Below are 15,897 nucleotides of genomic sequence, written 5' to 3' on the forward strand. Positions count from 1 at the left end.
TTTCTACCTATTTTTTTAGCTATTTGGCTTCCATTAAGCATTCTAGTTGAAGAAGAGTTTTGCCAATAAAAGTGAGAAAATCATTGTGTACATACTACCTTTCATTAGAAAGCATACTTCTTCCTGTGTTCTTTCTAAATTGTGATGAAAATACATCATTACCAACAAATATATGGGTAGTGAGCTTAACCTCACGGGAAGGAATAAATGCTGACTTTGTTTCTGTTATATCTCTTGAGAATTTTCCTGGGGAGTAAATTGAAGGACTTAAGGAAAAAGGCAGTAATTTTCTTACATCTTTACTCAGAGTTAAAAATTTACATTTGTAAAAGGAAGTAGGCTACAAGATAAAACTGTTTACATAAATGTTTTTTTTTTTTTTAAGATTTTATTTATTTGAGAGAGAGAGAGAGAGAGAGCAGGAGCAGGGTGAGGGGCAGAGGGAGAAGCAGACTCCTGCTGAGCAAGGAGCCCAATGTGGGGTTTGATCCCAGGACTCCAGGATCATGACCTGAGCTGAAGGCAGATGCTTAACTGACTGAGCCACCCAAGTGCCCTGGTTACATAAACATTATCAAAAAATAGAGTTTGGCTTTGAGGCTATCACTTTGATGCCAGAATGACGGGGTCTAGAAAAAGGGATAGAGTTCACTCTTAAAGACACTGGGGAACATTACATAACTCCATAAAATTATCTCAGATAACTCCCTGCTTCAGTTATGCACATTGTGTACATTATTTTGTGATTTTATGTTAATTAGTGCTAATTTTAACTAATTGAATATATAAGACATCTAGGGCTTAGCATGAACTCAAAGCGCCAGTGAAACACTAATTAGACACTAACCATGTTTCTGCCTTAGAATTCCTGTGTCAAAGATATGACCCAGGTTCCAGGATGGAAAAACCATAAGCAAGTTAAAGGATCTCATGCCACCTAGTTGCATTCCTATGGGGTAGGAATAGAATAAAATTTAGATCTCTGATGTTCCAAATTGCAAAATTAAGACAAATGTTCTGAAACTCCAAGAAGGAAGATTTGATCCATAGGAAGAATTTGGTAATAATTAAAGTGCTCCAAAAAGTTTCTGAGATAGTTACTAAGACAAAAAAGTGAATATGGAAAGAGGACCAAAAACAAACTAACCAAGGAAAAAACAGTCCACATTTGCCTTGAACAAACAAAAAGTACAATACAGTGCTTTGTTATATTATTATTACTATTATTATTATTATTATTATTTTTAGAGAGAGAGCATGCACAGGGCAGGGGGGCAGAGGGAAAGGGAGAGAGAGAATCCCAAGCAAGTTTCACACTCAGCATGAAGCCTGATGCAGGGCTCAAACTCAGGACTCAGAGATCTTGACCTGAGCCGAAATCAAGAGTCTGGCATTTAACTGACTGAACCATTCAGGTGCCCCAGGAAGATTTATTTAGAGAATGAGGTAAGGAGAACCTCTCTGTAGTAGTAAAACTTAAGCAGAAACCTGTACACAGGAATGAACCAGGCAAAGATCTGAGGAGAGAGAGATCCCAACACAGGGCTGGGATGGGGATGAGGTTGGCACATCCAGCAAATGGCAAGGTCAGTGGTTGGAGCAGAGTGAGAGGAGGGGGCAAATGTGGGGAGTCACCAGTGAAGTTGTGAGGCAGGTAGAGAAGAGATCATATGGGTCCCTGTTAAGAAATTTCTAAGATATTACAAATTTGATGAGGACTACTGGAGAGTTTAAGCTGTGGAGTGTGTGATATAATCTGACATACATTTTGGGAAATCACCTTAGGTGCAGTTCAGAGAAATGACGGTAAAGAAAACACAAGTGGGGGAAGTCCAAGGGCCAGTGAACAGTGTAAAGAAAAAAGAGATGGTGCCTTTGGTCTAATCTCTTGATGGCCACGGGAAGGAAATCCAAATTCTAACTCAGCAAAGTAGATGCCCTGTGACATGTTCTTTACTACTTATCGAGTTTCATTTACAGTAAACTTCTTCCTCCCCTTTGTTTTATGTCTGTTCATCAGTCTGAACCTTTGCATATTCTGTTTCCTCTATTTAGAAGGACCTCCTTTTTTCTCTTCATGATCCAACAGAGATTTCACCCTCATGTTTCAGAACCTCCTCTTTGAAACATTTCCTGACACTTCCTGAGAAAGGAGATCTCACCACAGAATCTCATACAGGATAGAACTTCTTTTTTATGCTATATGACAGTATGCTATTTTATGCTATGTTGTTTCAATGGCTACTGAATGGTGTGATTCTTTTCAACTTTACTAGTCTGAGAAAATCAACAGTGTGTAAATTACTGAGCTAAACTTCTTAAACACATATCACTATGAATATCACTTACAAGATTATTCTTTTCAATACAACTAATCCATGCTTATAATGAAGGAATTAATTTAGTTTTTAAAACAGACTCAAAGCATGTCTAGAAATGGGCAAAGAAACCAATTATAAAATTCACATATTAGAATCAAAGTATCCAAAGTTCCAAAAACATTGCCTGTATACAAAAATGGTCTGCCTTGTGCATGAAATAAAACACTATCTTTGAGTTGATACACAATTCCTCAACATTAAAGCACTGAGTTGGACCAATTGAAAAAAGGAACTACTGAATTGTGCTTCAAGGCTCAATCCACCTAGGATTTTTCAGGCTCAGAAATTATTTAGTAAATTCTACCCAACTTCTTTTGTGATTAGATAGTTAATCAGTATCATTAGCTGTAACAGAACCTACATAAGTCACTGTATCTTTCATTTCACACTTCCAAATCTGAAGTGAATAGTGTGAAAAAAAATTACTGACAACTTCAATCTCTTTAACTGAGTTCATATGAATTAAGGGTACAGGGCCATATATTAAGTAAATGATCAATACACCAACTGGAAAAGCCTATTCTTTCTAAGAACGCAAACCATAAATAATACTTTAAAGTCCTGTCAAAAACCACATTTTCCAAGTTTTCCAAGCAACTCTTTAGGTGAATTTATATGCCACTGCTATAAAAATAAATACCTATACATATAGCTGAGTTGAAAATCACTTCTCACAATAGATTTAATTCTAGAAACAAAGCCATAGAAAAAATAACTCTCTGTAAATTGAATGAAATCTCAATGCACCAGTGGTTTCCTGACTTACCAGTTATGACCTCTGCCCCCACATGAAGACAAGTTTACTTTGAGGACATACTGTTTGAGAAAATATGTAATAACAAAATGTCACTATGAAACTAGAAAACAGACATGAATTTGTCATTTTTTAATATGCCTATCAAGTTGTCTATATACCTATAAATAGACTTGTAGTCATATTTAACAGCATATTTTTCAGCCCACAGCCAATGTTTAATATACATGGGCCAGTGGAAATATAGCAATGTCTCAGAAAAACCTATTTAGGAGCTTCAGGGTTTGAAGACCTAGAGTTCACAAACCAGTAAATTAAGAGAACTTCTAATTTGAACATCTTGTATTAAATTGAACCATCATATTTATCAACAGCTTTCTGTTATATATTAGGTTTTTAAAGTAGGATACACGTGTTTCTACAGATGATTATTATCATTTCTTATTAGCTCAGCTAGAGAGAGCTTCACAAATGTGTCTAACATACCTATACATGTTCTTTCTCCCTTGAAGCATACTATGTATTTTTAAATAATTAATCACTATTATTCAAAGAAACATAAAAATTCTTTTTGCTTCTGTAAGCCCTGGGACTAAGGCTTACCTGAAGCTAGATTAAGAAAGTTGCCAGAAACTAAACAAGCATGGATGAACTATAAAATTAAATTACACTGTCATCTGCCTGCCTTATAAATGCTCTTTTGAGCAGTAAATGTCCTAAGTGCAGAAGATATTCTGGCCTGAGGAAGACGAAACTGCTTGGATGCTCTCCAAGGACCTTCCCACTAAAGATTTCCAATACCTATGGGTCTAAATTTAGGGCCATCCTTTGCCTTCTCTGTTTATGTTCAGTATTTATTCCATTATACCTGAATATGAATATTAATTATACTCACTGAAAGCAGCAATTGACAATTGATACTTGGGAGATTTCAAGATTAGAAGCAAACTTTCAATCTCATGAAGTCATAAAGTAATACACTTCTTTCTCATTTTGCCTCACCTAAGATGCTTTCTCTCTTTTTGGTATTTCTAACTGGATGTATACTTCTCTATTTTTTCCCAAATTTCTAATGCAATAGTCCTCACTAAACTGTCGAACTAGGTTTCGGAGGTACCAGGAGCCTCACTGCCTGCTCAGGTCCGCAAACACACGGTTAACATCAACTCATCTATTGTCTTCTAACTGAAAAGAATCACTCTTACCGTGTAGCCCTCGGTATACTGAAAAGGAGCCCTGGAACTTTCATCTGCTGTTGGACTCAGAGGCTTGGGGTCAGACATGGACCGCTGCATCATCTTGGCTGTCTTAGGACTTGCAGGGGGCACTTTAGCCATATCTGGATGCAGTACTTTCTGCGGACTTATATCATCAGGGAGGGGTTTCTCATAAGGTACAAAGGCTGATTCTAAGGCTTTGCCTGGTGAAAGTGGTGAGATGGGTGAATAAAGGACTTTTGGAGATTTGGGTGGGGAAGGAGCCAGCTGTAATGTGGAATCTGCCCGAAGGTGAGATGAGTAACCAATCTCTAAAGGTGTTGGGCGTTTCTTGTCTTTGGGTGGAGATGTGGCACTCAGGTATGGAGGACTCTGTGTGTCTGATTCTGCTTCTGTTTGACATCCTAAACTGCCCCCTTTGTAAGTCTTTTCAGGTGCTGAAATGTGTTTAATTATTTCTACCTTGGCATCCACGCGCGCCCGTACTGACGGTGTTCTTATGGTTCCCACTGGTTCAGTCTGCACAGATATCTCTGCTACTGTTTGAACTGCTATACTGGAGACTTTGGAAAGGGGTTTGGTCTTGTCAGCCTCCGTAGTGCTGTCACCATACTTGCCGACTCGAGCTTTTCTCCTTGCTCTAGTAGGCATATCCCATTCGTCCTGATCTTCATCATCGGTTTGGACGCTGGTATCAACACTCTTCTTGGTTCTCCTCCTCCGACTCACATAACTCCGATCGGCTGCATCCTCATCGTCCGTTTGTACGCCGCTGTCCACGATCTTTTTAAAGCACCGGGGATCGTCGGATTCCCCCATCTCGTCATATTGTCCACGGCCTTTAGCTGCAGAGCTTCTCTTTTTGGGTGGTTTCTCATCTTTTACCACCACGTCTGTCAGAGGTATTTCTGAAACAGTACTCAGGATGCCAGGCGGGGCGATGTACTGAGTAACACCATCAGACTGAACCGTGTACCACCCTTGGCTCTGTGGTATTTCAATTGCCACAACAGCGGAGGCGGTGGTGGTTGCATCCTCTGTTGCCCAAAACTGACTGCCTTCTGGGGCAGCATACTGACCCTCCAAAATTGCCTGCTCCGTCGTGGTCTGTGGAGAAGCAGTTCCAGAAGGGTCATAGTTATACTGGTAGATCTGACGAATCTTTTGCTCTTCTAGCTGCTGGTGAAGCTGTTGCTGCAGCTGCTGGATCTGCTCCAGCTGTAACTGTTGCTGAGCTAATGTCTCTTGCCTCATCATGAACTGGGCTTGCCGCTCTTCTTCTTGCTGATAGAGAAGGTGCTGCTTCATAGACTGTAGCTCCTCCAGCTTTTTTTGAACCATGATCTTTTCTTGTTCCCGGAATCTTTGAATTTCCTGACGTTCCCACTCCAGTTCCTCAGCAAAACGCTGCTGCTTAATTTTCTCCAGTTCCAAGAGCTCACGCTCCAAGTCTAGCTGCTGCTGTTTATCTTCTTCGGGGACAATTAAAATAGCACTTTCATCTCCCACCACTTCAGGAAACACTTCAGATGCTGTGGTTAAAGTGGGAACTGAGTCTATTGTCTCAGCAGTAAGAGGTTCCATTGTAAGAGTTTGCAAACTGGCATTGATATCAATACCAGTTGCTGCCATGTCTGTTTCAGATGCACCTGTTGTTAGGAAATATGATCGAGGCATTGGCTGGCTCTGGTGCAGGGCGGATAATGAAGTCACTGCGTCAGCTGTGTGCACAACAGACAAATCCCTCACCGTGGTGCTGAAAATGGAGCCAGGCTGTGTGGTAATAGCAAATGTGGAGGGAATTGGAGTTGCTACTGAAGAATAGACAACACCATTAGTTGACCTCAAAACGCTCCCCACACCATACTGGGATCCTGGAGGTGGAGTCATTCTTGCTGTGGAATACTGTGGGGTACTAATCCCAACTTCTGAAATGACTTGTTGTGTTTCTGGATATGGACCTGTAGTCTTGCTTGAATAATCCATTACCTCACCTGAAATATAGGGTAGAGTTATAGTCCAGTTCCCAGAATGAATGATGCCTTTTGAGTTTGAAAGCCCTTTCAGTCTTGACGAACATAATGAATGGGACTGCATGCAAATCCACAGGTTAACCTAATTAGATGCGGAATCAAAGCGATGTTGAACATGCAGGCACATGCGGGTGACTTTGGGCAGAACAAATTAAAAAATGAAGGAACGAAAGCGCACATGTACTCCGAAATATGTTGCCAAAACATCCAAAGAAAGAGAAAAAGTAACAAAACCGGAAAAGGGACCACATTTTTCATCCTGAAATGAGATGAGGGACACCATACTGACATTTCAAGGAAAGGTCTGCTGCCACATCATACTGACCTGTAGCAATTCTCCCTGAAGTTAGATCTACTGCTGCATCAGTTCCTCCAGAGTAATCAAAAGCATTTTTACTTTTATAGAAAAAATGTCCAGCTTCTGCTAAATTAGTATCAGACATGGAAGGTTTCATTCCCCCAATCCCTCTATAACCATATGGCCCTGATCGATCGTATTGATAGTGGTCATCCCTATAACCAAAACGATCCTCAGGAAGAGTAGTTGCAGGCTGCTGGGCTGTGCAGCTCCTTCCAAAGGGTAACTTATAAACCATATCACAGCATACAGCTCTTCTTCCTGCAGTCAGATCAACAGGCTTTTCATCATCTTCTATTATTTTGGTCACCACACCTGACGTGGATTCATCCATCGTTACAACAGTTCTGTGAGACTTTGTTGTACTGAGGTCTACTACTTCCCCGTCAGTGATCCCCTGGGATGTGATGCTATCAGTCCATCCATTTGTGACACCAACAGGAGGCACAGTAACAGGTTTTGTAATAGCCGATGTCACTGGGTGTGCCGAAGGACCTAAGGATAAGTTTATTGGTGCATCCTCCCTAACTGCAGGGAAGGCCCGGCCACTTGGTATCCTGTATGGAGGCTCAGCATGCTTTGATGTAGTAAGCTGGAGTGGTGCTGTTGTTGCATGTGCTGCGCCCGCTAGGCTTTCGGTGCCCGTGGTGTAACTTGAACTAGCTGCACACGTGACAACAGTCACTGTCTCAGTGACCACGGACATAGGCCTTATTACTGATGGAGTAGCACTGAGATTTATAATGGAGGGCTGGACAGCACTAATCTGTCTGCCATAAATGTCACTTGCGGTGGCCTGCCTTTTCATATCCATGGTGGAAGCAGAAAGATCCATACACTTTTCAGTTGCTTTAACTTCTACTTTTGGTACTGTACGCAAATCAATGGCATCCCCAACAAGCTGCACCTTTCCGTTTTCCTTATGCTGACACTTCTCTAAATGTAGGTTATCTAGAGCAAGAGGCTCTGGAGGAATTGAGATTGAGACACTGCTGAGACCAACACTAGGAATTGTACTTCTGGCTGCTGAGACCTCAGCCTTAGAAACTTCAGTTGTAAAAAACTGTGTCACTGAGGTTGGGGCTGCCTGAAATGAAGACAGTGTTGTGACAGGGAGAGCAGAAAATGTCTCCAGAGCTCCGGAGATGTAAAAGCTCTGTTCTGAAGAACTTGGCATTCCTGCAGTTGTTAAAGGAGAAACTAGAGAAAACACTGGTTCGATGGAAATCAGGTCTTTGGGGGGTGATCCCAGGGGCCAACTGGTAATTGCTTGACTAGCTGAAGAATCTGTTGGAGTCCCAGGTTCAGATGGCAATGTGATAACCACGTAGGTTTCCATGAGGGATTTGGAAAATCTTGGGGAGGACTTGTTAGAGTGAGGGGAAAGTGGGGAAGTAGGGGAAGGTAATTTATAATCTGCTGAAGTCACTAAATTTAGTGTCAAATTTGAAGTTAAAGATAGACCTGTCAGTTTGGGGTGTGTATCTGCTGATTTTTGTGGAGTTACTGGAAGCTGAGGAACTGCTGGTTTAGGGGCAATTGGAGGTTTACTTGGCTCAGGTCTGTGTGTAAATACAAGTCCAGATGGGATGGAAGATGGTTTAGGAGGAACAGGAGGAGGTGCAGTGGTACATATTTTTGTTATAGGTAACCCACTACTTCTTGGACTAGCTGTGGCCTCTACCGTAGTAACAGCATCAGCTAGAGGTGTAGCTGTAGGAGTTAGAGTCACTGGAGCTGTAACTGTTAACTTTTTTTTAGGATGAACAGGTGGTTTAGGTGAAGTTGGTGGAGGAAGAGGTGGAGGAGGAGGAGGGGGAGGGGGAGGGGGAGGAGGGGGAGGGGGAGGGGGAGGTGGGGGAGGAGGTTGGGCTGATGCATCCAAAGAAGAACTTCTAAAGAATGGACGAGTTTTAGTTGGTAGAGGGGTAACAGAAGGACGGCCAGATGGTAACTGAGATGCAGGTTTTGCTTGATCAAAGACCCGTCCAGACAGAAAGCACGTTGCTGGAACCTGCTCCTCCATGGCAATAGCAGAAGAAGGAAGGTGATCAAACACAGTTTCAGATAAGCCCATTTTTGTTAGTTCAACCTCAGACTTTTCCCTTTTATCTCTGTAAGCTTCCAAAACCTCAAGAATAATTCCATTCCCTGTGTCCCTCTTGGCTTTCTTCATTGGGTCTTTTTCAGATGGAGATGAGTCAGTGGAAATAGTGTCGGCAATGAGCCCCTCGGGTTTAGCTCCTACAGATTCTATGCTAGGAGGTTCCATATCAGATAAGGAAATCACAATATGTTCAGCACTGGTTCTTCCATCTGGTACGGCAGTCCGATCGAAAGAGATACTTATTTCTTCTGGATAGTCTATAACACTGCCTGGAAAATACGTTGATGAAGAAATCTCCTCAGAATCTTCAAACTTAGTTACTATGTCCACTGGCTCCGTATAAACTGTGGTTATGCTATCCAAGGTAGTGACGGGTGAGGAGCTATCTGTGGTACAAACTGAAGAAACAGATGACGTGAGAGAGGGTGTGTCAGAGGGTGGGACAGATGTAGCACTTTCTGAAGGCTCAGAGTAGGTCAAAATCAGTGACTCGTGGGCAATTATTTCTTGAATTTCCCTCGTATAATCAGTTACATATTCATCCTCAATTTCTTCTGTTGAAAAATGTTGGGTTATTTTGACATCGGGGATAGAGAGCGTCGTACTGCTGGTCGAATCTGTAAGAGATGCTCCTGAGAGAACACTTGATGTCAGAGATGCATCAGGCACCCTGTCAAATTCCACGGTAGACTCTGTCATATCAAGCCCGATGTGGGGCTGGGTTGGACTGGCTCCAGGTGTTAACTGCATCTGCTGCTTCTTCATGAGTTCTTCATAGGCAGCATCGGCATCTAATAATTTTTTTTCTTCACTGGTAGAAGTTACCATACTACCCAGATCCACTATCTCATGGCTTTCTGGGATGATATAAGAGCTTGAAACAATGTCTTCTTGAGGCACAACAGAATGTAAGCTTTCTAACTCATAAAACTCTCTCTGGAGGTCTGTTATTTTTTGCATAGGATCTTCATAAATCTGTTCTGGAATTCTTATTTTTTGCTCTTTCCCTCTCTGCTGCATAAAACCATTTTCATCTTCTTGCCTTGTTAGCAGACTGCCATCTACCGAACCATTATATGTGTCCTCTACTAGAGATTCATAAATATAATCCTCTATTAACATCCCACCATACAAAGGCTCTTTTTCAAACATTTCATCTCGTTCAGTTGCAGCTGGAAAAGCTTTATATTTGTGGGTTTTATGCATCATTTCTTCATACATCTCCTCGGCACTTTTTAATGCCTTTTGGCCACCTTCTTTCTGCACAATAGACTGCTCATCTGTTGGTGAGTACAAAGACACAGCTGTGGGCAATTTATAAACTTTTTGCACTTCTATTATTTTTTCTGGGCTTATTTCAAAACCTTCTGGGTCTGACTCTATGCTAGGTGAGTATTCAGAACAAGAAGATCGATGGAGCTCCTCCATTTCTGCAGCCTGACGTAATTCTTCTGTTGGAGATGCATCTTCAATGGGAGAGAGATTACTCGGTGGTGTCTTTGGTCTTTCCCTCCTTCTCTGAGCTCGAAGTTCATCTTTGTCTTTCTTTGATTTCTTACTAGAAGTCTTTCTTTGTTGCTGCTCCAATTCCCGCTGCTTTTCTTGCTCCTTTAATAATTCTTCTTCTTCTCTCAATTCTTCTTCCTCCGAAGAATCTTCAATAGTAGGTAAAAGAGGACCATGTGACCTGTGCCGAGCTTTACGTTGCTGCTTGCTCTCTCCTTTTTTGTGACTCGGGCTACTGTCACTGTCCTCATCAAGTGATGACACTGATGTAGGGGATGTGCCGGGAGTGAAGCTGGAAGCATGAAGACTAGAAGATCCTTCCCCCCTTGACCTATCTTCTGGAGAGTCTGTCAGGCTTTCCATTTCTAATTCTGGCTCCTCATCAAAATACAGAGCTGTTTTTTTCTGTGAGGACTCTGCAGAATATTTATCTGCTATCGTGCTGTTGAGTTCAATTGTTTTGAATCGACGTAGCCCCCCTCCTCCAGCAATTATAAGTTCTTCACTCTCCTGACTTTTAGTCTCTCTGTACTTAAGCTCAGGGCTTTCATCAAATGTCTCATCATCTTCGTCATGCCACGAATGGCGTCTCCCTGCATCATCATCAAAGCTTGCACTGCTTTTCCGAGTTAGTCGCCTGTGTTTCCCTGCTGTCGCTTTCCCTTTCCCTTTTGTTTCTTCCTTCTTCTGGCTCTCAATACTACTACTAATCTCTTTGAGCTGGCTCCTAATGAGCTCATCATCTTCAGAACCTGAAGCATCTTCATCAGCACTCATTTCTATGATTTGTTTTCGAATAAAGTCCTCCTCTTCACCTGATCCTTGACTATCTTCTTGTTTATACTCATCACTGCTTGATGAACCAACACTAGTTCTCCGTTTTCTTTGTGGAACAGGTGAGTTCTCACTTTCACTACTGTCTTCAACTGAATCATAAGGCTGTCTTCTGGTAGCTGTGTCATCAACAAACTCAGACCTTTCTTCATGGTCCTTTCTGGAAGGAACATCTTGTTGGCTATCTTTTTTTAAAGTGTCCTTTTCTTCTTGACTCTTTGTGAGCTCCTCTTCTGCAATTGTAGTTTCTAGAGTTTCAGATAAACTCTGAGTTTTCGGTTCGTCCTTAGGCGGTTCAGAAGAAACCTCATGAGGTTGGGTTTTCTTTTCTGCCTTTTCTTCAACAAGTGTACTTGCCTGAGCTTCCAAAATGGATAGAACGGTACTTTCTAACTTAGCCAAATCTGAGGGGCTGGAAGGGCTGCTTTCTTGTGAAAAAGAGTCTTTTTTGAGTCCCTTGAGCAAATCTTTTTCATCACTTGGAATAAGACTTGGAATTTCACCAAGTGAACTTGATATCCCATCAGAAGAATATCCTGTGTCACTCAGACCTTGTGGGCTTTTTGGTTGTTGAGAACTTGAGGTGTCTGATTTGTCATCTTCCTTTTCCTAGCAGGGAGGAAAAGATACAGGAAAACTTAATGTGATTAAACTAGTAACATGGCCTCTCTATTACTCCCAAATAATTACTATGAACTGAGGAATAATTATAGGATTTCTTAACTATATGCTAGTATTTTTTTTTTAATCTTTGGATATAAAAAAGTGAAAGTAGTTGACACATATTGACTAGGGTCAGTTTTCATTTAACCTAAGTTTAATTAAATGTCAATTCTCAATGACATTTGATTTTTTCCATTAATGCTCTATCTTTTTACATTTCAGTTCCATTTTCTTTCAAACACATCATTATCTTTCTCAGTACATTTATTTTGGGAAAACGTTACAAATTGTCAAAGGAAAAAATTAGTGTTTCCATTAATATAATCAATACTTTTGAATCATGAGGACAGGCAAAGAAAGAAAAAATCAGAGGATGGACTTTGTATCTGGCTCCAAGTTGTGGGAGATGTTGGCAAATTTACTTAACAAAAATAGGCCTGTAATATGACCATAATGATATCTGTCTCAACTACCACAAAAAATATTTGAGAGAGAGAGATTCAAATAAGACACTACTAAGTGTCTTTTAAAGACCTTTAAAAGACGCTAAGACACTATATTTACTTGGTATTGTTGTTAATATTATTATTCTATATCATTTGAAGTGAATGTTTAGAGACTTTGAAAAAGTTTGCAATAATTATTATTAATAATTATTAAAATACTTAATAACTTTGAAAAAGTTATGCAGTAATTAGTCTGACTTGTGGCTTTAGCTAAAGGGAAATATTCAGCTATTATTTTTGTAGTGTTGTCAATCTCATTTATATTCAGCATCATACCTCAAAGATATTTAATAAATATCACTTATAAATGTCTTCTGATTTTGAAAATACTTGGACTTTTACCTCTACACTATGTCAAAGTCTCTTCCTTTCAACCAGTCCAATAACTAACTTTTGTAAATGGAACCATGGGCTTTCCGGGGAGCTGGGACACTAAGTAGACAGATCACAGCCTTGACCTGCTGCTTTCCTTAGGCTCTGATGAGGCCATGCCAGCAATTTGGTTCAAGAATCAGAGCAGCCTTAAATGAAAATAAGAAACATACAGACTTTTTGCCTAAGTCCAAATTAAATATACCTATAAGCAAAATGAAACTCAATGAATCTAACTGGTTTCCATGCTTCAAGCAGAGTGTTAAAATAACCCCACAGGCCTATGGAATGAAGAGGTCAGAAAACGAGCTGCAGGAGGACATGCTCTGTCTGACCCTGGCCTATGAGGCCACCTCAATTCCACTAAGTCTGTATCTTGAACTAACCACCTCAATATCTTCAGTGGGTTTGTAAGCATGGGCTCCTCCAACCCACCTGTAGCCCAAATGATTGGATAGAGGTCAGGCTGAACAATAAAAAACAAACACGCAAAAACCTTTCTTCCTTCTTTCTCTCCTTCTTTCCTTCCTTCCCTCCTCTACCTTCCTCTCCTCCTCCTCCTTCTCCCTTTCCTTCTTCTTTTAACTATAGAGTTCTCAAATATAGAAGCTGTTGGTTTGATATTCATTTTACATTCATGTTCATCTCACTACCTGTTGTTACTAGGTATGGTTAGAGATGTATCTTGAACACATTATATGGTAAAATGCTTTGGCCAAATTTACATGACACAACTCAAATTCAAAAAGACAGTGATATATTATTCATGACTTTAGTGCAAAAAAACAGTATATATTCTTTAGTTTATCATGAATTAACTTCCCTGGGTAATTTCAGATGTCTCCCCAGGAAAAAGTTACTTATCAGCAGTTGTAAGACCTTAGTAGTAGGGCTGATGAGCACCCAACTAATTTTGGGTCCTTTGTCTTAAGAGTTGCACGTTAAAGAGGTAAGCACACGTGAAGCAGACTTCTAATAAAATCTTTCTAGATGGTCCCAGTGGAAGGATGTTTCTATCTCCTCACATCCCACACAATGATGAGCACAATTTTTTTGAGTCCAATACGCTTTCTCTGTCTTTCCTTATCTGCCTTCTCACCCTTCACTAAATCACAGTAAATACCATAACCAGAGGGGTGGGGGACCTAAGCTCCTTGTGAAAAAAAAAAAAAAAAAAAAGTAAAAAAAAAAATTTCATAATCAAATTGTGATAGTGTCATTTGTATTCTTTATTTTCTGTCTGCATATGTTATAAAACAGAACAATGTAATAAATTATCCATATACGAAGGAAATGTAACCATTGTTATATATAACAATTGAGTATAATAAAAGAGAAATTATAGTTTTATACAATGAATTCTACAAGTTCTACATTTTACAACAATAAGATTAAGGCCAGACACATAATGTAACAAAGGAAATGAAGATACATTAGACAGAAGACTAACACACATAAATATCAAAATACCTATCCTACAATCCCCTTCTGTGGCCTTTCTCCATGTGTTCATGTTTTCTTTCTTTCCTCAGTACCATGTTCTACCCACTTCTCCCTCCTGTCCCTTTCCTGGTCTCTTTCCTCCACAAGCCTCAGAGGATTCAATCATATTTTATGTATGATGATGCTGTGATGATTTTTCCCTCTAAATGACTCTTCCTCTCCATATTATGATGTGGCAAAAGGCTGCAAACATTTTGCTCTATAGGCTTGTGGGTCTAAGATAAAATGTTTGGAGTGGTTAATAAGAAAATCAAGTTAGGTGACCTAGGGGCATTTATCTGAACTGTTCACAAGAAACAGGTGGTCATGGATTTATTGTGCCATGGTAAATTGAAAAAAAATTCATAATGTCAACTCTTCTCACACTAACTAGCACTGGAATACAGTCTTCTGAGAGAGGCGAGTGACCTTCTGCTCCTTCATTACACTGTTAGCTGTTAACTACCTGATCATACACCAATCAAGCTCTTTGCCTCTTTAAGGCTCCTACATGTTCATCTTTTTACCTGCTGCTGCTAAAATCAAAAGAAGAAAAAAGTTGTTCTTCATATACAGAGATGGACATAGTGAGACACTCATCTGTCCAAGCATTTATCCCTCCTGTGGCTGTCTACTTTCCTTTGGGAGGTATGTGAGTGGGATTTGTACCCACACAAGTTAACTGGGCTATATAGATTTAACACTGCAAACCCTTGTTTCATGGATATTTTTTTTTAACAAGGGAATAATTTGATCAAATAAGAGTAAATGGAACTGAGAAGATCATGAAACACAGTGTATAAGTTGGGTTTGGTTTTCTCCAATTATTTAATCGTCAAATGGCTGTCTGGAGTACTGTAATTCTAGAGGAATATGATCAAAGGATTTATGAGAGGGAGGCATAATTTGGCTTATTTTCTTCCAAATTTCTAAGTCCCTAGGACTAAAAGATTGGGAGTTTTCTCCTAGTTTCTTCAAAAATGTATGGTTGTAAAAAAAAAAAAAAAAAGTATGGCTGTATACTTATTTTTGAGAAGAACATTAAACTACTTGTGGTAATATATTAAGATTTAATGAAATGAATAGATTCAGTTATTTCTAAATTACATGTTTATTACATATAACACACACATACATGTATGTGTATAAATATCACTGAATTTTCTTATGTATACATTTTCTTCATTTGAATAGGTAATCGGAAACTGAAATTAATTATCCATTTCATTTTTTACATGTAATACAATCTAGAAGGACCTCTGAAATGATTACTTAAGAAGAAAATTCCAGGCATCTACTTTTTACATGAGAATTTTGTTTGTCATCTTAGATGGAGGCAGTGAGTGGAAACAAAGATAATTTAAGCATACCTTTTTTTTTAATAGCAATGTCATTTTTCAGTTACCCTGAAGAACACATTTTCTGTGCATTTTTCTAAGTACATTTAGCATTAGATCCTACTGCACTTACTTTTAGTGTTACTGTTATTGCACTTTTCCCGTGTATACACGGGAAATTATGGTTCATGAGCCTTTCTAGTCTGTGTATATGAAACAATTACTCAATTTCCAGGGGCTAAGATTCATATATATATATATGTACTTACTAACCAAAAGCAGAGACTGGAGAATTCCTTTTCCTTCTAGTATTTCACTGCCATTTACTGACCTGGAGACCAGTCAGA

The 15,897-nt window shown here is 39.8% G+C and overlaps 1 protein-coding gene across 3 annotated transcripts in view; it reads right to left on the reverse strand.

Annotated features, from left to right (window-relative positions):
• The window catches only part of PCLO (piccolo presynaptic cytomatrix protein), a 391,345-nt gene that overhangs the window by 191,637 nt on the left and 183,811 nt on the right, over positions 1–15,897 (reverse strand). For 2 of the 3 annotated variants that reach the window (XM_078060092.1, XM_036107931.2), the window contains exons 5-6: positions 6,711–11,799; positions 4,341–6,346 (exon numbers count right to left, since the gene is read on the reverse strand). In XM_078060092.1, coding sequence (XP_077916218.1) covers positions 4,341–6,346; positions 6,711–11,799 — 7,095 coding nt within the window. The remainder of the gene's footprint in view (positions 1–4,340; positions 6,347–6,710; positions 11,800–15,897) is intronic. The other variant, XM_078060093.1, reaches the window with a different exon arrangement.

The sequence above is a fragment of the Halichoerus grypus genome, chromosome 12 (genome assembly GCF_964656455.1).
Source record: "Halichoerus grypus chromosome 12, mHalGry1.hap1.1, whole genome shotgun sequence".
NCBI classification, from domain to species: Eukaryota; Metazoa; Chordata; class Mammalia; order Carnivora; family Phocidae; genus Halichoerus; species Halichoerus grypus.